The sequence below is a fragment of the Panthera tigris genome, chromosome B1, assembly GCF_018350195.1.
Source record: "Panthera tigris isolate Pti1 chromosome B1, P.tigris_Pti1_mat1.1, whole genome shotgun sequence".
Lineage (NCBI taxonomy): Eukaryota > Metazoa > Chordata > Mammalia > Carnivora > Felidae > Panthera > Panthera tigris.
Window position 1 is genome coordinate 145,196,145 of NC_056663.1, and position 25,748 is coordinate 145,221,892.

The following is a 25,748-nucleotide window of genomic DNA, read 5'->3' on the forward strand; positions in this document are numbered from 1 at the left end:
TGACTATCCCTAAAATGAGGACTATATACTTATACTATCATTTTACCCAAGTAACAAAATTGACACAGAAATCAGATGAGTGCCTTCTGAAGATAAAAAACATGCTCTCACTATTAGCCTCTATGATAGAAAGCACACTTCAGATTTTAAAAAGAGACTTTTACAAATAACAAATTTCCATTTAAATACACTATCACTAAAGAAGAAATAGAAGTTGGCAATGAAAAAGCAAAATAAGTCAGTCAGAGAAAGACAGGTATCATATGATTTCACTCATATGTGGAATTTGAGAAACTCAACAGATGAACATAGGGGAAGGGAAGGTAAAAGAAGATAAAAACAGAGAGGGAGGCAAACCGTAAGAGACTCTTAAATACAGAGAACAAAGTGAGGGTTGATGGAAGGGAGGGGAGTGGGGGGATGGGTTAAATTCGTGATGGACATTACCGAGGTCACTTTTCAGGATGAGCACTGGGTGTCCTATGTAAGAGAGAAATCACTGGGTTCTACTCCTGAAGCCAAGACTACACTATATGTTAATTAGCTTGAATACAAATAATAAAGAAACAAATAAACTATCACTATTGTGTGTGGTCTTAATAAAGAAATGTTTTTAAACCTCTGGCTGTAGCTAGAACACCTCTGTTGTAGAAGAAACAAAAGCTAGCCTTGCTTTTGAGACTTGCTTACAAAGGAATAATTGAGGAAACCAAACTTGGATAGTTTCCTTTGAAATTATCAGGATTACCGAAAAGAAGAAATGATAGTCAAAATCAGAATGTACTTACAAGTGACTTTTCACAGTTGGCTGCTGCCTGGTCAGCCACACATCCTTTTGCGAACTCAGTTACTTCATTCACTAATTTTACATGATCTTCAAATGGACACTGCTGGAGATACTGAGAAAAGGCAACCAGTACCCTGAAACAAAGGACATAGAAACATGAAACACGGTGAAATTTTAATATAAAGTAGTTTGCTATGCTAAACAACAAATCATGTATCTGTATATGTTCTATATTTTATACAACTTACTATTAGACAGAAAGTCTATCCACATCAGCTATTATCTGAAGCCATATGTGGCTGTCTAAGCAAAGAAGACATGTATTTATGCCATGTTTACATAGATGGGCACGCATGTCAGCAGATGCACAAACAGAGCAGGCAAGCAAACTGTATTCTAAATAAGTCTAATTATGAGGACTAGGGACATTACATAGGCACTTTGTCTATTTAAAACACACACACAGGGGCGCCTGGGTGGCTCAGTTGGTTAAGCATCCGACTTCGGCTCAGGTCATGATCTCGCAGTTTATGAGTTCGAGCCCCACGTGGGGCTCTGTGCTGACAGCTCAGAGCCTGGAGCCTGCTTCAGATTCTGTGTCTCCCTCTCTCTCTGCCCCTCCCCCACTCACACTCTGTCTCTCTCTCCTTCAAAAATAAATAAACATTAAAAAAATTTAAAAAAATAAAAAAAATAAATAAATAAAACACACACACACACACACACACACACACACACACACACACGTCTCTCATTTAATCAGACTGTAGCATGAAATTGACCTTTAAAACATAAACTATTTTCTCACTTTTTATTAGATTAAATAATTTTAAAATGGTCTCAAGAGCCACAGACCTATTTGCTAGGTAAAGGAATTTAGTAAGTGAGCACCAAAAGAAACCATATAATAAAGTCTTTCCCACCATGCAGGTTATGTAAGCATTCCAGAGGTACACTGTCCCATATAAGTAGCCAGTAGCCACATGTAACTGTATAGACTTAAATAAATTAAAATTAAATGCAACTTAAATTTTTGATCCTCAGTTGCACTTGCCACATTTAACACATTCAGTAGCCTCATGTGGCCAGTGGCTACCATATTGAACAGCACTGATATAAAATATTTCCATCAATGCACAAAATTCTATTGGATAGTATTGTTCTAGAGCCTGGACTCTGATGATATGGGAATATAAGATCTTTAGAATAATAACCAACTCTATTAGAAACTTTCAATTTGGCTCTTCAATATCTTAACTTACAGGCCTCTGAAATGTTCTTCTCCCAAATCATTGAACCGATGAGCAATCTCACTCTGATCTGAAAAGGAGAAAAGAAAAAAAAAGATTTGTTTACATTCTGAAGAAAACAACTTAGTTATAATGTTACTTTTTGTGTTTCTCTCCATGCAAATTAGACAGTCATTTGCTCCAAAACCTTGGCCTCTGATCCCTACAGAAAATCTGAGGATGATGGTGAACTATTTGTTCTGAATTAAAATGGAAGAGTTATTCTACCACCAAAGATACTATTTGAAAAATCATGAAAATTGTTAAATATTTATAGCTTTATATTCAAACTTGGATACGATCTAATGCTCCTGCAGTGTCCATTAAAAGCTACTGAGAGGACAGTCTGAAATGAAAAATATAAATTCTATTTATAAGATTAACAACACAGGTTTTGGGTTTTGTTTCTGTTTTGGGGTTTTTTCATATCTATACCTGTCTATCTATCTATCTATCTATCTATCTATCTATCTATTTATATCTCAACGTGCAGTACCTAGGCCTTTGGGAATGTGGAGCTATGAATTCTAACATTAAACTACATTCTGTGAAGTTGAAGTCACTCTCGGCTCCTTCATGTGCAGAAGGAAATTACAGCTACTAAACAATTCTCACCATTTTTTTCACCTAGGATGTTAGAAATATATTAATAAGATAACTTCCTAAGGGATCACAAATATAAAATACCATCACAGCCTGGAAATAAATGTTAACGGAAAACACTTCTTTAAAGATGCAGGGTTTTCTAAAACCATTCTTTTACTAGGAAAATAAAACAAAGGTTGAATAATAGGAAAATAGAATTCTTACGTGCTTCTCGACGAGTCAAGCCCCTGGAATAAGCAGAGCTAAAGAGGAGGAGGAGGGAAATAAAGGTTACCCACTTCATTGTGCCAAAGGCTTGTGGGGTTGATAGAAGAGAAAAGGTAGGACGAACAGAGGGAAATTAGCACTAATATACCTCTTTAACCAATAATTGTAGATTATTAACCAGACTCATCTTGGTATTTCATTGGCCCCCAACTGATTACAAAATTCATATTATTCTTGCCAAAAAAAAAATCGTTTGACTAAATCCATTGCGTATGTTTGCCATCTGGAACTGTTTTTTCCACAAGACCTTGTCAATTCATTAGTTATGTAAAACATCAAGTTTTACATAAGACTTTAAATGATTTGTCCCTATTATTCATTACCATGTTCTTTATTTGTGATTTACCATTTGAATATTTTAATTTTTAATATGTGCAAAATTCTAACCAGATCGATGACTTAAATTAGAAATTAAGACTTACTAAAAGAGCTAAGCTTTGAACTGTATCTATTACTAACTCCAGCTATGTTTTTATCATCAAGTAATGAAAAATTTACACACACACACGCACACATACACACACACAAGAGGGCTTCCATGTCATTCTCATTCTCCTGAAATGTTCTGTCTTAAAAAAAGTTGATGTTACCTCAGATGCAAGCTAAGAAAAAGCCACAGCCACAATAGCAACTAACGTGGATGTCCAGAAGGTCTACATTCTTATCCCAGCTCTGGTCCACAAATGATTCAGGTCCTGTGGCAGGATATTTAGATGCATTGTAGGCATATCTCATAGAATTTTCAGTTAAGGAGACATGGGGAAGAAAATGGGCACAGTGACAGTAATGACAATCTTTGCCATAAAAATATACACAGGGCAGGTTGAGCCTTGATTAAACCTCTAGAGGTTATAAGAATCCTAAACCTTCACCAGGGATCACATTCTTTCCATCCCTGTTTCACACTTTTTTTCCTTTCTTCCTTTTAATAAAAAAAGTCACATGTTCTTCTTTAATGTTATTTTTATTTCAAAACAAATTTAACATTATGTCTGAAAACAAAGCAAACATGACTCTTCCCGCCCAAGATTCTGATCTCTACCTGTGAAGGGCTGTTCTATCTCTGCCCTTTTGCTTTAAAGATCAAGAACCTTGGGGCGCCTGGGTGGCGCAGTCGGTTAAGCGTCCGACTTCAGCCAGGTCACGATCGCGCGGTCTGTGAGTTTGAGCCCCGCGTCAGGCTCCAGGCTGATGGCTCGGAGCCTGGAGCCTGTTTCCCATTCTGTGTGTCTCCCTTTCTCTCTGCCCCTCCCCCGTTCATGCTCTGTCTCTCTCTGTCCCAAAAATAAATAAAAAACGTTGAAAAAAAAATTAAAAAAAATAAATAAATAAAGATAAAGAACCACAAATTTCAACCAGTAGGAAAATTGACTTTGTCTGACACTACAAAGCAATAATTAGTTTCAAGCCAGTTATTTCACTTAATTAAATAACCAAGTCGATCAAAACTGGCAGTCAAGTGTCGTATGGCACACGGAGGCATAGAGACTAACAAACACCCCAAGAGAAGCATTACCTTTTTTATTCAACCACATGATGAAAGGAATACACTTTCTATGATCATATTTTATTTTATGTCATTTTCAGGTATGGGTGCTATTTAAATAATCAAACACAGAAGAGGAGATCCTAGATAGGGAATAGGAGATAATAGGTAATAGATGATAGATACATAGATAGATGATAGATGGATAGGTACGGAGTTTTCTTAAGTAGCACCAGAGAGTGCTGAATAATGGAGCTATACTTATCTTTCACGCCACAGACAAAAAGAAATCAAAGAATATCTTCCTGTAGAATTATTCCCATTAGGATAGAAATGGAATACAATAGACTGGAAAACCATTTTTAATTCCAAAAGCTTATATTAGAAAATTTAAAAAGAATACTATTTTATAACTTTCTAACTTTGTAAATAGAAAAAAATAATTTTTTTTGGTAAATTATATGTAATTTTTTTTGTCTTCCAAGAGAGTAAGCATCTTTTATTTGAAGTCAGGGTTCAACCCTAGCTTTTCTTTTCTATCAGTCCTTGAGGAAGGCTTGGTCAAACAGGCAGTCCTCATCATTGGATATAATTGTATTGCTAAATCACAAAAACAGGCCTTTGTCATACACACATACACTTTGTGCATGTTCTTTGATGTAACAAATGAAAATAATATTAGTCTCTCCATCTACTTTACACGGCAATACTATATTGTAATATGATGGTAAATATAGATCACAAAAGAAAAATCAAATTCATCATGGTTCTAGAAACTTAGAATTGATTTTCCCATATTTATAAAGACCTCATAACTTTCAAATATAAAATTGAAAATGCCTGAAAGAATTTGTCCTTACGGTACCAATATGGTGTTTCCATGGACATATCCTTATGAGAAATTAGTAGATGGCTGAGAAATTAAAATATTTAATTCTTAACAGTATCTGCATGCTTAAAATACATCTTAATTAATAAGAAACACTTGAACATTTATATTTTGTGGATTCCCAAAGTAAGAATTCCTACATTTATCTTCTATTAGTTCTGCATGTACATTCTATATTGAAAGGAATAAAACCACATATTTGTTAGTTTTTCTAAATATTCTGTTCTTCAAGCTTTTAAACTCTTATGTTTAGTTAGTCATCAAAGGACTCTGGCATGGGAGTAAATGTAAATGTTTAAACCAAAAGTTATAAATATGGCTTACAGAATCTAGTTTCTAAGTAAATAGGAAACTAGCTCCAATGATTTTTAGACATTTTCCCATTTTTGTGGGAGAAGTTTAAAAAGAGAGTAGGTAATAAAATTCCTTCATATGAAAAGAATAGTATACTGATCATTTAGAACAGGAAAAATAGCTTAGTTGAAATATAAATATACCTGGAAATTAAATCTAAGTCTTTATCCCTTTTCTTCTTTGTTTTGCTCTTTTTTTTTTTTTTTTTTTTTTTTTACCAGATAGAAATGGAAGTTTTGAAGCACATGAAACAACTCTTTGGACCAGTCCCTCACTTCCTTGTCACCTTCATCATAACCTTAAACCTATGTATACCTTTCTACTACCCTCTGGGATTCCTGAAGCTTCTCACCAAGTCATTCAAACCAAGTTTCCCTCCATCTGGCCATCTTCTTAGTGCAGCCCTTATGCTGTTTCTTTCTATAATAGATGACTACTACTGGATTACCTTCTCTTGAAATAAAGTGAGGCATGCATAACAATGTGGAAAACATCTCCAATAATAGCCTCAGTATTTTAACAGAAGCTTTCGAGAGACAAACACTTAAGTCATTCCAAAATATGAGAAATTTGGATCCATTTGGAGAGAAAATTGGAGACAGGGAAATCTTTTCATAACCTTCTTCCTACTATCCTGTGGACATATGCAGGTTCTAGCTGACACGAAGGGCCTGCACTGCTACATAAGGAGTATAGAAGAGTAGACAAGTGAAAGACCATGAAGCATCAAACTAACCAGTTGAAACATTTAACTGAGTTAATTTCTTACTCACTTGTGAAGAATACATTTCCCATTAGAAATTCAGAAAATTAATTTTCAAAATGTATAGACTTACACAGACATTTCTGAAGGCAAATTAAAAAATTGTAATCCAAATATCAATTGTCCCCTTATCTCCCTCCATAAGCCAATCCCCCCCCCAAATACCCACTTGCATTAATGAGAAATACAGAATTTGCTGGAGATTTCATAGAAGACAAGGAGAACATTTATATTATAATAACCACACTACATAACTATCTTTGGCTTGTTCCATCTCTTAAGTCCCTCCCTCTCCAAAGCTCCCATGACAGAAGGGCCCCTATTTCTGCCTCTCCTCATGGTACACTGATCCTGTGGAATTTACTGTGAATTTCACAACTCTTTACTATGCAGTTTAATTCAGTTCAATGTGAATTTCTAGCTCCAAACTCGAACACACATATCCATATGGGACAAGTTGGATTAAATTATCTTTAAGAACCCTTCACCTTGAACATTCTCTGATTCATATTCCAAGGTAGCAGTCTTATAAAATGAGAAAAGGGCCTGACTGGTAGAAGGTAGAATGAATACATGAAGTTAAGGTTTTGGGATCCAAAGTTGAGAATTTGTTCATTGCTGACCTGCCCAATGGCTCCTCACGCATCACTCTCTACCTAGTTCAGGTTGACATTTTTAAGAAATAAAAAGATCCTTTAAACTTGCCTAAACTATATAAGTAAAATGACACTTTCTCATATCTTTTTATCATTTTTCCATTTCAAGAAAAATATAGCTAATGCCTGAAAGCCATGCTTATTCATTCTTCATATAAGTTAGCAACCAATAAAATCTATAAACATATATTTTGAAATTGATGCCAGTAACTCTTCTTTTATAATAATAACTACAAATGGAAATCAAACAAATGAATATGCTGCTGAGAGTTTAATAGTGCTAAAATATTCCTCTGCTGAAACTTTAGTGGATCATACACCTGAAACTAATGGAACATTTTATGCCAGCTATACTCAAATTTTAAAAACTAACACAACAGATGAATGGATAAAGAAGATGGGAGATATATATACATATATGTATACATATATGTATATATATACAGATATGTATACATATATGTATATATACACAAACATACATACAAACAACATATAATGGAATATTAGTCAGCCATAAAAAAGAATGAAATCTTGCCATTTACAATGACATGGACAGAGCTAGAAGTATCATGCTAAGCAAAATAAGTCATCAGAGAAAGACAGATACCATATGATTTCACTCATATGTGGAATTTAAGAAATAAAACAAATGAGCAAAGGGGGAAAAAAGAGAGAGAGAGAGAGAGAGACAAACCAAGAACAGATTCTAGAGAACAAACTGATGATTACCAAAAGTAGGGGGGAATGGGTGAAATAGGTGATGGGGATTAGGAGTACACTTATCTCAATGAGCACTGACTAATGAGTAGAATTGTTGAACCACTACATTATACACCTGAACCTAACAGAACAATGTATGTTAACTATACTGGAATTAAGATAATAAACTTAATTTTAAAAACTAACAAAAACTAACAACAACAAAAAACTTCAGTGGATCAAGTTTAGGAAGTTTTCATTAAAGGATGATTTTTTTTTCTTGATGTCTTCTAAAGCCTAGAATTTATTAGATGCTTTGTAATCTCCCAGTGCCAGAATCTAACTAAAACTAGCCCACCACCCAGCTGAACCTTGGAAGTTAAGTCTTGAAATTCTCATCAACTTTTCAAGCATCTATGTATGGGCTAACATTAAGAAGTGAATTATTTGATCCAAAAAAACTTGTAACTCTTAAGAAGTATATCAAATAAATAATTGGCCTACTTCATTTTTTAAAGAGAAATTCATTTGTAGCTTAACTTTAATAAGCTGTACAATGTAAATATTTTCAAATGATTTTTAAATATAATTATTGCACATATAAGCACTGAATTTTTCAAAATTAGTTTGTCATCATAGGGGCACTAATAAAAGCTCTTATTAGAATAATATCTACAGGAATAAAGTTTTTATATATAAATATAGTTAATTTAATAATAATTTGTTGCAACAAAAATATTAATTCAAGTAGAATAAAGAAATAATTTTAGTACCATATGATGTTGATAATGGCTCTCTGTTTCCAAAATGCTTCTGATTCAGTTATGAGACATCCAGTATATTTAACACCAATGGCTTAAGTTATTCAATAAAATCCATACAATTACTCTTTCAATTTAATTTTAATTTTGTCTTCCCACTAAATATTTATTCACTCATTAAAATTATATTAATTAATCTTGCAGCATTTAATGTCTTGAAGGCAAATGACGGTTATTGATGAGTCCAAATTTCTCGTTGTTGTTACATGGAAAATTGGCCAAAAAACGCACATCAAGAAAGATGGTATCTACAGCAAACATTGTGCTGGCATCAACAAACCGACTATTTATTTAAGAACACCAGCGTTCTTGCTGACAGGGCACAATCCAGAAAATCATGTTTTATACTTATTTTAAGTAGCACAATCTAGTCTTTCATTCATGCTAAAAATGTATCAACCACTGAATGTCAAGTATTTGCTGGTGCATGAGGATACAAAAGATTAATAAGACAGTTGCTGACTCCAAGGAGCCCCCAGTTGAATAAGGGAGACAGACACATCGAAAGATCATTATAACGCAACATTATAAATTACTGTGCATGTAGGATACAAGATACTTTATCCTGGGGTGATAAAGAAGTATCAGAGGGGCACCTGGGTGGCTCAGTCAGTTGAGCAGCCGACTTCGGCTCAGATCATGATCTCACGGTACATGAGTTTGAGCCCCGCGTCAGGCTCTGTGCTGACAGCTCGGAGCTTGGAGCCTGCTTTGGATTCTGTGTCTCCCTCTCTCTCTAACCCTCCCCTGTCTGCGCTCTGTCTCTCTCTGTCTTTCAAAAATGAATAAATGTTAAAAAAAAAATTGTTTTTAAAAAGAAGTGGCAGAGAAGCTCTAAACACAAGGGCAATCTCATGTGTAAATAAGATGTGTGGGCTCTTAACTTCCTAACTAACTGTATAATTCAACAGGCTGTAAATCTTCGAATTTGCATTCTCTGGTTCATTTTTGCTTGTGAGGTAACTCTGCCTGAAGAAATGAAATGAATGGGTATAGGACTGAGGGAAGTAAGGTTGGTATGAACATGTGTGATTTCTAAATAGCTGATAAAAGACCAAAATACAAAAAGCAAAGAGTTGGGCCCCAATTTAGAAGATGATGGAAATTCTTTCAGGAGTGAGAAAGAAAGGAAAGGCAGACTGGCAGACAGAAAAGAGAAGCAGAATTTGCAATTATTTAGATTTCCAGGTAAAGCTAAGGATGAGATTGGACATTTTAATATTATAAGCACAAAACAATATTCTTATAGAAACTTACAAAATTTCCGTGGGAAAATAGTTTATCTAAGATGATTGACAAAGCTGTGGACCACCCAAATGTTTAGTGATGAAAAATTGTTCCTGATTCAAGATATATTTGTTTAACCATGTGCCTAGAAGTCTGAGAGGGCTTTTCTAGGGATCTAACGTTTATGCTGAGGAAGTTTTTAAATGGACATGAAGAATAAGGGAAGAAAATAGCTTTCTAGGCATAGGGGACAGCATGTGCAAGTGCTTGAGGCAGGAGAGAGCATGAAAGAAACTGAGAAACTAGGCAGAGTTGGAGAGAAGCACTGTGTGAGATATGAGAGTAGATGGCTTTTATGTCATCCTAGCTCCGGTATTTTTGTTTTATTCTGAAAGCAATGAGAAGTTGAATGATTTTATTAGCGCAATGATATAATCTTATGGATGCACAGAAAGATTATACTGGCAGCAGGGTAGGGAAGGGACTAGAGAGGGCAAGTGTATATATAGGAAGACTAATCAGGAGACTAATGCAGTAGTCCTTGCAACAGATGGTGAGATCTTGAGTTACATCAGTGATGTAGAAACAGAGACAGGTGGACAGATTGAAGAGATATTTAGGGACAGTACTAGCCAAGCAAGAAATCCTCTTCTTTAAAACCCATGCTTTAGAAGGCCTCCATTGGCCTCTTTTGGCTATGCACTGTCTCAAAAGCCATTGAGTCCACAAAACCAAGAGAATGCAACCACCAAAACCTGTCTTCCTCCTTTCCTGAACCATGATTCAGGCACCCAGACCCTAGAACTCTGTCTAGCCTGCCCTGAAATTTTTCAGGAGCCTGAGAGGGCCACTAACTTGGGTATATCTTCCCAAGGGCAGACCATGTCACTGATATATTCACTTCTAGGCCTAAGAAGTGGCCAAGAGACAACTGTTTGGAGGAGATGTGGATAGAGCTGGAACATATGAGGAGGCATTTCCACATGTACATACCTGAGGCCCTTCATAATACAGAATGAATACAGGGGTAGGCAGAAAGGAGAGATAGGTCAGAGGTTGGCGCTGGTTCTTCCCAGCTCAAAACTTCAAGGAGATAAAATTAGCAGGACTTGATGTATTGAAAATGAATGATGAGAAAAATAGGGGTCATAATGACTTCTAGCTTTCCACCTTGTATAATTCAATGTTTGTGGTATGACGCACCGGTCCATGGTACATTAGACAAAGACCAGAGCGATGTAGAAAGATCATTCATTAGTATGACTTAGACATGTTTGGTTTCAGGTATCTTTGATACCTCTAAGAAGAGATGTCAAGTAGATGGTTATAGAGTCCAGAGGTCAGAGGTAAGGCCTAAGCTCGGAATATTATTGGTGAGTTAGCAAGAAGTACAGGATTGAGTTGGCCTGGGGAGTTGGGATGAGCACTGGGTGTTGTATGGAAACCAATCTGACAATAAATTTAATATTTAAAAACAAATCCTAAAAAAAAAAAGAAAGAGAGGGAGAGAGAGACAGCCTGGGGACAGAGTTGTGTGAAACAAGGACAGGCCCATTATAAAGTACTGAGAAAGATCAAAGATCAAAGAACAGATGGCCAAAGAAGAGGGGGAGAAAGCAAGGCAATGCTATATCGGGGCACATAAGTGGAAAAGGTAAAGAGTTACAAATATTACTGACATGAATGGTAGGCAAAAATTGAAAAAACAGGGGTGCCTGGGTGGCTCAGTTGGTTAAGCATCCAACTTCAGCTCAGGTCATGATGTCATGGTTCATGGGTTTGAGCCCTGTGTCAGGTTCTGTGCTAACAGCCCGGAGCCTGGAGCCTGCTTCAGATTCTGTGTCTCTTCTCTGTCCCTCCTTTGCCCACACTCTCTGTCTCCCAAAATAAATAAATAAACAAAAAAAAGAATTGAAAAAACATCTGTTGCAAGGGAGTTACTAATTTCCTGAATAGAGCTGTGTTTGATTAGAATGATAATATCAAAAACCCAGATTGGAGTGGCTAGAGAAGTAAACAGGAGGTGAGAAATAAAATCTGCAGTATTAATAAATCTTCCAACAAATTTGGATGGGAAGGGGGACAAAGAAAGAAGGTTGAGAGTCAATGACTGTTATTACTTGTGATCATTTAGAAGCCAGTGAGAAGGGTTCCGCTCATTGTGATTTCATTTTCTCTGTAAAACAGTGATTGTTAAGAATGAAAGGCTTGGGTGTCAACTATACTCAAAAAAATAAAATAAAATAAAAAAGAATAAAGAGTTTGGAGTTGAATATTTGAGGGAAATGGAGAAAGCTAAAGTAGTCATTAAAAATGAGGGCACACACTGAGCAGGGAGACTTATTGCTTTTGGCTAAATTGTAAAGTAAGAAAAATTAATCCATGGCACTCATCTCCCTCTCCAAACCCTCACCGGGGCTCATGATAATCCCTCTCTCCCATTCCACTGCCCTCTACAAACCTCAAACACATGCTTTGGACTCACCCCCAGCACTGCTCTTCTCTCAGGTGCCCAAAGCCCCCACTGGTACCCTGCCTCCAAGTTCTATGTGCCTCCTCTCTAATGGACACCCCACACCAAAACTGTCATTTCTGAATTTATGGGCAAATTCAGGTAGGTGTTGAACATCAACAATCACATAAAACTAAATCCACAAAATCTAAGAGCCTCTCCTTATCTCAGTCCCATGCTCACAATCTTCTCAATGCTGTGTTTCCTCTACAAAACCACACCTAACCTTCCTAGAAATAGAGCCATCTTAGAAGGGACTGCTCTGCTGTTGATGACTTCCTAATGGATGGAATCTCAGAGAGCTAACAAATGAAGGACAGAACCTGAGGATGTGGTTCCATGGTTCTTCAAATCTCGCCAGGTAGGTCCTAACACACTAGGACAGAAGGTTCACTAACCCTTATAAATAACCACTGGGGCTTGAACTTGGTGCTTTTACTTTGGAATCTCTATTTGGTTGTTCAGAAACATTTTTCTTCTTTCTGTCTTTCTTTTTTTTTTCTTTCTTTCTTTCTTTCTTTCTTCCTTCCTTCCTTTCTTTCTTTCTTTCTTTCTTTCTTTCCTTCTTTCTTTCTTTCTTCCTTTCCTTCTTTCTTTCTTCCTTTCCTTCTTTCTTTCTTCCTTTCCTTATTTCTTTCTTGCTTTCTTTCTTTCTTTCTTTCTTTCTTTTTCTTTCCTCCTTTCCTTCTCTTTCTTTATTTCTTTCTTTTCTTTCTTTCTTTCTGTTCAATTTTAATACTATAAAATTCCTTCCTTCCTTCCTTTCCCTCTTTCTCTCTCTCTCACCATTGAAGTTGTTACATTGACCTTTCCTTACAACTGAAATGCTGCAATATATGTCCTACATCCTCAACATAAGGCCCTTGAAGGCATAAACCATGTCTTATACTCACTATCTAACACCAGATCCATGAATTCCTTGGTTATAGGAATCATCCAAAACTTTCACTGAATGCCAGTTTAATTTGACTAATCAAGAGGCAACCACACCCACATGGTAAGACGCCTTGAGTAATCTGATATACCTACTGTATGTTTTCCCACATTTTTCGTTCTCATTGAATTTCAGTCTGGGAATTCATTTAGTTAGAGAGAGAAAATCAAGGTAACCAAGTTAGCAGAAGTTGACTTACTTTGATCTTGACCAACTTAAAAAACTAAAAACACTCTAGCCAGTAGGCTTACCAGGGTCTATTTAAATAACTCCATGATACATCCTGTTGGCTCAGGAGCCCCATTCATTGCCCAGAATGTTGCTCCATTCTTAGCATGTGCCATACAGCTGACATTTTCTTGCCCTCTCCATCCATATCCAACCAGTTCCAAAGCCAATACTAATTCACATTTATATTCTTTTGTATTCAGTTGAGTTGAGTAAGCAAAGGGGGCACTGGGGTTCAAATATGAAAATCTTTCCAAGGACTCAACCATGTGAAGCAAGGCCATTTGTTGAGAAACTTTGTCAAAGGCACTTACCACATGAGTGCTATTGCTTCTTCATCAGCCAAATTAAACTGACAGCTAGTTAACCTAAGTCAGTCCATTTAGGAGTTATTCTGTGGTTCATTCGAACTATACCTAAAAAATGTGAGCACGTTCCTGGGAAATATAAAATATGAAATGTGTCTACCAGGATGGAGAGGGGAGGGGACTTTACTCTGTAGGAAAAATCTGGTGCAATCAGATATTAACATAGACACCCTTCCTTTTAAACTCAAACATGTTTTTAGAGGGAAAAATTATTATATTGCATACTATTTCTAATATGATTTGTTATCCATACTCTGTGGTAGGTCTAACTTATTCATATGTTAGAATCTCTTTAATTGTAGCCTTGATCATCTAGGAAGAATTTCTATACCCTGTGAACTTTAATTTATTTCCTAATGCCCTACAACACAATCCAAAATCTGTATTAGCTTGCTCCTTATTGCCAAAAATCTCTACAATCTACCAACTATAATAAGATACTGATTTTCATCTATCTTTAGAATAGTTTTTCAAACAAGGTCATGAAATAAATTTAGAGTAGCATGGTCAATATTTTTTAGTAAAATAAAATGAAGAGAATTGATCAGAGTGCATTACATATAATAGGATAAATATCATTCTGTGGAATATTTGCTATATACATCCATATCAGGTCATTGTGTGAAGTGTATTTCTTACTATGGTCACTGTCAAAAAACTTAAAGATCCTTTCCTCCCCTTAAAATCTATTTGAAATAAGCTCAGTATGTCAGTATGTTCAAAATCAATTTGGCATTTTCCCACCAATCTAACTTTTTTTCCAAATCTATCCATGTGGCTTATCATACTGTAATTCTCCATGTCATTCATTTGATAAACTTATAGTAATTTTAATACTAAAAAATTTTTGATCCATTCTTCAAAATCTCACATGTATCCTTATCCCAGGACACTGACACAACTCTGGTTCAGGCTCTCACCAAATCATGCCTGAGTTATTAGAACAAACTCTTAACTAATAGTCTTACCTTGAGTCCCTATATACTCTGATTAGTCCTAAAATTTTCCTCTCCTTAAAATCCTCTGATGTTTATTTTAAATAAATTCCAGGCTCCTTTCCCTAATATTCAAAATATCCAGGAATCAATTTCCACTAGTTTATAATATAAATAAAAGCAGAGCCTATATCCCCATCACTGCAATATTCCCAGTGGATAACACATGACTGGCACACAACGTATGTTCAATAATATCTGTTGAATGGGGGCACCTGGGGCTCGGTGGGTTAAGCATCTGACTTCAGCTCAGGTCATGATTTCTCAGTTCACAATTTTGAGCCCCACCCCCACCCCCATCAGTCTCTGTGCTGACAGCTCAGAGCATGGAGCCTGCTTCAGATTCTATGTCTCCCTTTCTTTCTGCTCCTCCCTAACTTGTGCACGAGCACACCCACTCTCTCTCTCTCAAAAATAAATAAACATTAAAAACTGCTTTAAAATAATATTTGTTGAATGGGTAAGTAAAGGAATGAACAAATAAATGAAGAAATGGTCTCTGTAACATATCTTTTATTTCTCTTTCACCTGTCCTTTCCTCCATTAAGTCAGTGATACTCATTGTAACATTTTTGCAAGCCTACAAAGTATCAAAGTATACAACACTGCACAGGTGAGAAGACTGTGTAAGTTCATTTCCAGACCAAAGTGTCTCTTAGGCTGTCTCCCACCATGATGACTGACCCCTGCTTTCTATTTACATACATCCTCCTCCTTTTCAGAGCATACCTCAGAACCTCTCTCCCTAGCCTCACGTCTTTTCACTCTCTTCTGCTAATCTCTACTACTTTGTTTTAATTCTTATTCACATCTTTTGAGTTTTTATGGTTTTATTAAATTTTAATTATTTTATAAGAATAAAGCGTTTTCCAACTCATTATATTCTCCACAAAATCTCAGTCTAGTATTAGACACTTAGTAGATACTTGTTAAAGCCACGAATTACATTAAATGAGTAAAACTTTGCAAAGTTATTATATTGTGAAAAACACTAAGGAAAGTTATTGAATACATTTATCTCTAGCAAACTTAAGATTCATATAAGTAATCACATGCACTTCTGGCACATGGTAGATTCCCCATAAATATTTGTTGCACGAATGAACAAGCAGCTTCCAGTCTAGTGTCCATAAGCTCCTTGATATGCATAAAAGCACAATAAAAGTTCATGAGCTTATTGTCAATACTGCAAATAATAGTAATAGAAATTTTGTGTTTATTCATGGTAAGGATGCAGACACAAAAATCTCAAGTGACTATCCATTAGGTTAAAACTGTATCGGCTCTGCTAAAGTACCGGTGAGTATATCAGAAGGAAAATGACAGTCATTGATTTAACATTTATAACGTGCCAGCAGTGCTCAGCATGAGCTCATTTGCTCTTTAGAACAACCTTAGGAGGACAGCACTGTTACTGTCTCTATTTTACAAATGAGGAAACTGAGGGTAAGGTAAAGTGAGATTAAGGAGTTTGCCCAAGGTCAGAAGTTAGTAAGCAACAAAGCAGCGATAATGAACTCACACAGTCTTGTGACAGGAAGGTATAGATCTAATCTATGTATAGATTTAATCTGGGTATAGATCTAATCTGTGAGGTCTTTTCAAAAAAATTTGGGCAGTTATTCTCTACTAATAGTCCCTAAAAAACTTCCATTATATTCACAAAGTTATGTCCATTGGCATTGGCAGTCAAAATATTTCTCCTCGAGTTTGAGCAGCAGAAGCTGGCATGGGGATATATCCCTTTTGTTTTCTGCTTTATTCTTTGTTCCCCTAAAATAAGGTCTCCAAGTGTCACTCAGTCCTTGCTTTTTATAATGCCAGTGGCTATAGCAGCAAGATAAGTAGTTGGTAGAGGTGGTGGTGCTAGCCAGAAAGGAAGACAGACACTGGTTACCATGTCGGGAATTCAGCACTAAAGTATCCGTGAGTATTTTGAATTTTAAGTAATCTGACAATATGTTAAAGCTGGAATCCACTATTCCATATCATTTGATTCCACTATTATTAAAAGTCATACAAAGCTTTATTTTAAAATATATTTAACCAATATTCTTTTCAATTCTTGTTTTGTCACTTCTAGAAGACACATAGAAGGAACACTCTTTCATAACTCTAAAGGCAAAGTCCTCCAACCCACACAAAGACCTGCCCTTCTAGGAAGATTAGGTTTGAGCTTGTTTGCAGTTTAGCTGTACTGATGATTGTCTTTCAAGTTGAGTAGGTTAGATGAGACATCTGTGGAATTTGTTTGAAGACAGATGGGTGCTCAGATACAAAAATGCTGGATTAAGCAGAGGCAGAGTGGACTGGAATGATAAATACCAATGCAAGCCATGTAAAGGCAGCAACCAAGAAAAAAAAAAAACAAGGTACTCATGGTAATGAGCATCCTTTTCATAATAATTATCTAGGAGTGTTGTGGGTGACATATATAGGCACTCCATAGAACTGCCACTGCACATTTTTCTGTCTCCTTCTCATTTCCATTCAGTTCACTCAAATTACTATCTAATGTCCATTAGATTTCCCATATACTTCTAGTATCTATGCTAGCTACCACATGAAGCATTATCATGCATCGGTTAAGAGCACAGTTACTTCAACACTTTGTGCCTTGATTTTCTCTCCTCCATAATGGGGATAATGTTCATTCACGGGGTTACTATGAGAATTAAATCAGTTAATGCGTGTCAAGTGTACCCAGTGCTTGGAACATATTGGCACTCAATGAATTTTAGCGAGCATTCCCATTATTACCATGAGAAAAAACAGGCTGGGACCAGCAAAGTCTCTTACCTAAAGAGTGCTCGAATAAAACTGCACCTATAGACATACATACACACGTACTTTAAGAAGACAAAACAGCATGTGGCTAACCACAGACTGGCTTCCAGAGACTTGACAGTTGTCCATGTAGCAAGAGCTGGAGACAGCTCTGGAGGCAATGTACTCAGAGATGTGACTTGATCTAGGTCTAAGAATATGGGTTCAACCTGGACATGTTGCTATCTTCATTATTCAGATCAATACAATTTTAAGAGACTAGAGCAAAATCTTAGGACTGGCTTGGGGAAGGGTGGGGAAAGGAAGATGGGAGAACACAGGCCAGGTTGAAGGAAGGTAATTGATAGCTCTGTTTGGCCCTTAACGTTTGGCCAAACTTAACGTTTGAAATATCTGTTAGACATCCTGATAGAAATATCATATTGTTCAATATGTGAATCAGAATTCAGGGAAGAAATCCTGGCTAGAGATAAAAAAAATTGAAAAACTCATACAGAGATGTGTTCAAAGGCCTGAATTTAAGTGAGATGATCTGATCACCCAGGAGGAGAGTGTAGACAGAGAAGAGATGGGTACTGAGGACAGAACCCTCATTACTACAAGATGGAGGGGTCTGGGGGTGGAGGAGAAACCCTCATCAGAGACAACTAAAGAGAAGGAATGGCTATGGAGTAAGAGGAAAATGTAAGAGTGTCTGTGGTGTAGAAATCTAGAAAAGAAGACCCAGACCTTATGCCAAGTAATGTTGCTGGTTACTGGAAGTTAAGGTATCTATTGCTACTTTATAGGTACCTTGAAGACAGCAGAAGCCTTAAGTTTCTACTTTTCTCATTTGTGCATCACCAATAGCACTTAACACCTAACTGGGTGGCTCAGTCAGTTGAGCATCCAACTCAGGACTCTCAGGTCATGATCTCATGTTTCGTGAGTTTGAGCCCCACATGGGGCTTGCTGCTGTCAGCACACAATCTGCTTTGGATCCTGTGTCCCTTTCTCTCTCTGCCCCTCCCCTCCTTCACACACACACACACACACACACACACACACACAATCTCAAAATTCAATAAACGTTTTAAAAAAGCAGAGCTAAATATATGATGAAGCATACAGTGAGAACTCACTAAGTCATTGCTGATTGATTATACACACAGGTAACACAATCAAAAATCAAAACCAGATCTACCTTGATAGGAGAGGTAATAAATTTCTGTTTTTACTGATCTCTAGTTCCACTGAATTGGAAATGGGAATCTCTGTGTAATCCCATTTGGCTATCTTCATGAACAATTACTAATGATTGACTAGTCACATCACACTCTGATTTAGTGATGCAATATCTATCTTGGGGTCCATTCCCCAGATATCTTGACCCTAAGATTTAAACAATCTTGTGCAAAAAAAAAAAAAAATGAGATAGATTTATTGTTGTGTTTCATTTGGACAAATAGTTGGTTGAAAACCTTTCTTGAGAATATACATTGTATTAAGACCAATTTGGGACCTTTATGAAATGCACAAAAATATGAATATGCACAGCAATTTCTCCCCACAATTTTACAAATGGAAAAGCAAAGACAGGCCAAACAAAATCTATAATACAAAACACTAGGCCATGATTGCTAGATAGAATTATAAGCAATATGCACTTCTATTCATTCATAGTACTTTAAAATTTTAATGTAACTTAAAACTTTAGAATCACCTCTGCACTTTTTTCTAATTCCTTTTGCGCACAGCAAAGTATCGCGTCGAAATCCCTCAGTATGCTAAAGAATGAATTCACTTACAGGTTTTAAAACTATAATATCAGACCATCCATTGCATTGAAGGTCAATGACCTGATGTTTACACTTTAATCCTCTACCACAGATAATTTGCAAAACCCAGGTGGACAGCAAATACTTTACAACTCTAATCAACAAAGAGTGAACTATGTTCATTGAAAAGTATACTCTGGGCAAATGAATTACAGAAAGTCCACACACAAAAAGTGACCCTCAAAGAGTAGCCTAGCTTTTGGGAGAAGGAGAAATGCTGAGTCTAGTATTTGCACTTTTAGTTGGGGAGATCTCATGAGCAGAGATTCAACAAATGAGTCCCAACATTCTATAACATGAGTAACAGCTAATAGCTCTGAAAAGCTTCGGTGATAAATACAATAAAACAGTCATTAACTTAAATGTGACAGTGATCTAATTTGGGAAAATACTAAGAAATATTCATTACGTCTCACATGTTCTGCTAAACCCATTTTAATGCACCAGTGGAGAGACATTTATAAGGGACAAGGTGCTGAAGTAAAACTAGGGATTATAATACTAGTTTTCTATACCTGGAAAGATCACTTTACCTTTTCCAATATGAAAATTTTTTGAATATTGCCATGGGTGGCCGTAGTATACCCAAATTAGAAAAATAATTCCAGAGACATTAAGCTTAGTTTGTAGAAGTTCTTTCTCCCTCTAATCTGCTGTCAAAAACCCATGATGTACAAAAAGAAAACGTAGCTCTTACATTGCCACTTCTATATTTGGAGAGAGAAGTGACTAAGCACACAGACTGTCCAGGTATGATCCTGCCTCTGCCATTTAGTACCTTTTGCCATTGGACAAGCTACTTAACTTCTTTATGCCTCAGTTTCCTCAGCTATAAATTGGGGATATGAATTGTGTTTGAAAGGATTAAGTGATTTAATACATGTAAAATGTCTAAAAAGTACCAGACACATAGCAAGTAACTCAATATGTATTGGCTTTTATAATTACATCTTTATTATTGTTATACATTGTAAGCACACAAGTACATGTGTATGTGGATATTATGGTGTCTAAAAATAAAAATTTAAAAAAACACAAGCAAATCGAAATGAAGCATCCAAGATGTTTAGCAAACAGAATATACTTTAAACGGCAGGAGAGAGAAAGAGGAGAAAATACATGGGCCCACTCACATATATCCTTCATTACTGAATGATATGTGCACAGTAACTCTAAGAAATATTTGCAAGGCTCACCTACACGCTCTTTGTAAAAACCTTTACATTTTCCCTGTTTCAAAGTCTTAGATTGATACTGTTAAAAGCAGCCAGACAAACAAAAAACCAGACTCTTAAACATAGAAAATGAACTGGGGTTTGCCAAAGGGGAGGTTGGTGGAGGGATAAGCAAAATAGATAAAGGAGATTAAGTGGTACAAAGTTCCATTTATAAGTAAGTAAGTCACAGAGATGAAAAGCACAGCATAGCAAATATAGTCGACAATATTGTAATACCGTTGCATGGTGACTACACTTATGGTGAGCATTGGGCAAGGTATAGCATTGTTGAATTAGCACACACATCTGAAACTTATGTAACATTGTATGTCAACTATACTTCAATTTAAAAGAAGCAGCCAAGAGGCACCTGAGTGGCTCAGTCGGGTGAGTGTCCCACTTTGACCCAGGTCATGATCTCACAGTTCCTGGGTTTTAACCCCACATCAGGCTCTGTGCTGACAGCTCAGAGCCTGGAGCCTGCTTCAGATTCTGTGTCTCCCCCTCTCTCTCTGCCCCTCCCATGCTCTGTCTCTCTGTCTTTCTCTCTCAAAAAATAAATAAACATTTAGAAGAAGAAGAAGAAGAAGAAGAAGAAGAAGAAGCTGCCAACAGCAGACAAGACCTTCCAGCCTTAGCAACTTTAAAGATTTAAGAGTCAAAATTGCTCAGGGAGGGGAATGATGTGGGAAACAAACGCTGAAGGAAATGTAGATAAAATTAAATTTCCTTATAATCTGCATCCCATTGATAAATATTTTGAGGCAGGCAGAGTATAACATTTCTCCAGGAATTCCCTACTGCCTTAATGTTAATATTTTGCTAGAGGGAAAGACAACCTTAGCTTGACAATGGCTAGACCTCCAGGATCCTGTGTCTTCTTTAGCATATAAAAACCACTTTGGAAATTTCTCCTTGCCTTTACTTCCCCCAACTCTCAAGTATATAATCTGTCACTCTTCACAACCCTGGGGCACTTCTTCCTGCCCCTGGGTCTTGTCCCCATTCTTTAATAAAAATCACCTTTTTGCACTAAAAAAATTAATAAATAAAATAAAAGAAGCAGCCAAAATTAACCTGGGATCCCTAAGAGGGAAAAAATTTTAAAAATCTAGAAAATATTTTATTTTATTTTATTTTATTTTATTTTATTTTATTTTATTTTGTTTTATTTTATTTTGTTTTATATATGCATGCTAAGTGCCTAGAAAAGTGCCAGACACCTACCAGAATCCTGATATAAGATGAGTGTTAAAACAGTTCTGGCTGTGTTTGGAGTGAATTACTTCTCTGACTCAGCATTACAGCAACAAATGCAAGAGATAATAGTTACTCTGTATTATTTATAAGTTTCCTTCGGTGTTCAGGACCATTTAAATTTTTTTTAAATAAATTAAGGCTCACTGTTAAACAGTCCTACTTTGTCATTCTCCCAATCCTCAACAGGAGGGCTCATTTCTCTAGATTCTTACCTTCTGTCCTAATGTGACAATAAAGAATACCTCAGGGGGTGCCTGGGTGGCTCAGTCAGTTAAGCGGCTGACTTTAGCTCAGGTCATGATCTCACAGTTTGTGAGTTCGAGCCCTGCATCAGGCTCTGTGCTAACAGCTCAGAGCCTGGAGCCTGCTTTGGACTCTGTGTCTCCCTCTCTCTCTGCCCCTCCCCTGCTTACACTCTGTCTGTCTGCCTGTCTGTCTCTCTCAAAAGTAAATAAACATTTAAAAAAAAATTTTTTTTTTAATTCCTCAGGATCACCTTGCTTCATATGAGGACTCCCAAAATCTTCGGGGTTGATGCTACAATCACTGGTTATTTACCAAATATTCAGAAACTGAAGATGACCTGTCCCTATAACATGAAATATCAGCACCTATGAAATGGGATAACATTTGATCTGAAAATTTTCTCCTTTTGTCCAAAAAATGTTGTTTTTTTAGTCATAAGTAGTTAGGCTATTCTATTCTGAATGCATTGGAGGGGGGATGTTACAGGATGAAAAGCATGGACATAGTTCCTTTTGATGTTGGCTTCTAAAACTTAAGCTCTTGGGGAAGCTGAAAGTATTTGTGAGGTACACAAAATGTTTGAGACAAGTATTTCAGGAAGAACAAAGGACATGAGGAGACACAGGAAATAACCTATCAGGCTGGAGAAAGGAGACATGGAGGGAAGTACAAGAAAATGCTCCCTGGAGGCTGGAAAGAAAGCCTTCCCTAGAGACTCTTTTTCTTGAAAAGTAAAGAAAAGGCAAAGAAAAAATTAGCATCTTGAGAGAGAAGCAGGCCCTGTGTTCTATCCCAGGAAGGGCTTTGGCAGAGTGCAAGACCCCAGAAGAAATGACTGTGTGGTGTGTCTTAAGCAATTCTAAACTGATGAAGCTAAAACTTTCTCCACTGTAGCATGTTCAAAATTGAAATGAATTTGACTTACAAAAAAATTAAGGAAAGTTACATTCTTGCACAGCTGCTTTACTTACAAAACACACGCATGGACACACACACATATACACACACACACATATACACACACACCTACATGTATTTAAGTAAATTAAAACTAATTTTGCAGGGCACCTGGGTGGTTCAGCCGGTTAAGCCTCTGACTCTTGATTTCAGCTCAGTTTATGATCTCTCAGTTGGTGAGACTGAACCCTGAGTCGGACTCTGTGCTGGCAGTGTGGAGCCTGCTGGTGATTCTCTCTCCCTTTCTCTGCCCCTCCCCTGCACGCACGGGAACACATGCATGTGCACGCTCTCTCTCTTAAAAAAAATAAACTTAAAAAAAAACAACCAATTTTACTTTGAAAATTGATCTAGCCCTCCCCCAATTTTTAGCAAACTCCAAGACTTTCACAAATCCATGATACGTTTAAAAACCCAAGAATCATGTATAATTAAAAAATCATTTAAATATCATTCAGGTTCATTTTTTCTATTGTTTATAAATCATATAATTTTATGAAAATAAATAATATTCTAACATTTTCAGAAGAAACCAGATGTAAGTGCCATTTTCAAAAGCCCCTTCATTTTGATTACATTGTCAGTATCTTGAAATCAACATTTTCTAATACATACTCACAAAATTACATGTGTTTACACATATTCAATGACATCACATAAAATGTTTTAATAGTTTCAACTAGTTATTATCTTTAAACAATGAGAGCCAGATTACTGATTCAATCTGACAAACTGAATTTGCTACATCTTTCTGTTTTTGTTTTACTAAGTGTATTTATAGAATTTAATCATATACCCTACTTAAGACTTGTAGAGAGATCTTTAGCTCATTTTGAAATATATTAAGCATTCATTGTTTTAGTCAGTTATTTCCCATATATTTACCAGTGCCTGCAGTATGCCAGGAATTATGCTAAAGACATAAGCAAGGGGCACCTGGGTGGGTCAGTCCGTTAAGCACCAGACTCTTGATTTCAGCTCAGGTCATGATCTCACAGTTCGTGACATGGAATCCCAAGTCAGGCTCTGTGCCCAACAGCATGGAGCCTTCTTAGGATTCTCTCTCTCTCTCTCTCTCTCTCTCTCTCTCTCTCTCTCTCTCTCTCTCTCTTCTCTCTCTCCCTCCCTCCCTCTCCTGCTGCTTGAACATACTACCCCCTTCTCTCTCTAAAAATAAATAAACTTTAAAAAAAAGAAAGAAGCAAAATGCTTTACTCCTGACACACATTGTTGAATAAGTAAAGAGTAAATATTTTCAACAAAAAGTTTTTAACATGTTTTCAGAAAATCCAGTATATAAGTAAAGATTTTAGTGGCATGAGATTACTCTAGTAGGCTTCTGTAATTTGCTAAAAGTGTGAGAAATTGGAAATGCTAATGAAATACCATTAATTTGAAAAATCCAGAGGAATAGTTGCTCAGCTTATCTTTTTTTTTTTAATTTTTTTTTAATGTTTATTCATTTTTGAGACAGAGAGAGACAGAGCATGAATGGGGGACGGTCAGAGAGAGAGGGAGACACAGAATCTGAAACAGGCTCCAGGCTCTGAGCTGTCAGCACAGAGCCCGACGCAGGGCTCGAACTCACGGACCGCGAGATCATGACCTGACTGAAGTCGGCTGCTTAACCAACTGAGCCACCCAGGCGCCCCTCAGCTTATCTTTTTAAATTGCATGTCTTTAATGAAGTTGAAATGAAATGTATACTGATCATCTCATATTTCATTTGGTTTACATGATTCTTTTATGTTAATATGCCATCAGTTATAGATATAATGTAATAATCTAATAATAATTTAATTTAACAGTAACTTCTGTGAGGGGAGGAAAGAAGAAAAAAGAAAGCATTAAAAAACACAAATCGAAATAAATAAAATGAAATAAAAATGCAAATCAGTTACAAGATACTTCCTAATTTTAGACATGTTACAACAATAAAACAAATGTACATCTTAGATTAGGAAACTATGGTATTTTAAAAGCCATCTTTTGAAGTTAGTATTCTATTTCCCTCGAACAGAATTATCTGTACTTCAGCTGAGCGTAGAGAATATAAATCTAAATGACCCTGTTCCTTGAAAATCAATACACTTAACTTTCCTCAGGGAAAAATTTAGCAAAACAGGAAGCTTCACTGCTTCAAATAACAAATCTATTTGAACCTATCGATTGCCATCAGAATTGTTCAGCTGACTTTCATACCTAAGAGATTACACATACCCTCTTGTATACTCTATCAATTTTCAATATACATCAAATTCATAAATCACTGTAGTATCTGATATTCTTGTCTCAATGTAAAAGAATTTCAGAATAAATTGTAGCAAACTTCATGTTTATACCCACACCCCATAGCAAGCTTACTACACGAACAAAGAAATTATAAAGCTAATAAATTTAACACATTTCCACAGAATTTAATTCAGTTTGATTCAAATTAATACCAAAAAATGGTATTCTGGGTGTTGGGGAAAAAATAAACCAAAAGATATGTGATACCATTCAAATAATTAAATAATCAAATAATAGAAATAGTATAGGGGTGCCTGGGTGACTCAGTCGGTTAAGCATCCGACTCTT

General features: G+C 36.3%; 1 protein-coding gene across 3 annotated transcripts in view; it reads right to left on the bottom strand.

Moving 5' to 3' along the window:
• The window catches only part of ALB (albumin), a 56,509-nt gene that overhangs the window by 13,498 nt on the left and 17,263 nt on the right, over positions 1–25,748 (bottom strand). For 2 of the 3 annotated variants that reach the window (XM_042982732.1, XM_042982733.1), the window contains 3 exons: positions 2,887–2,924; positions 2,050–2,107; positions 789–921 (listed from right to left, as the gene is read on the bottom strand). In XM_042982732.1, coding sequence (XP_042838666.1) covers positions 789–921; positions 2,050–2,107; positions 2,887–2,924 — 229 coding nt within the window. Of the gene's footprint in view, positions 1–788; positions 922–2,049; positions 2,108–2,886; positions 2,988–25,748 lie in introns of those variants that run through there. The other variant, XM_042982734.1, reaches the window with a different exon arrangement.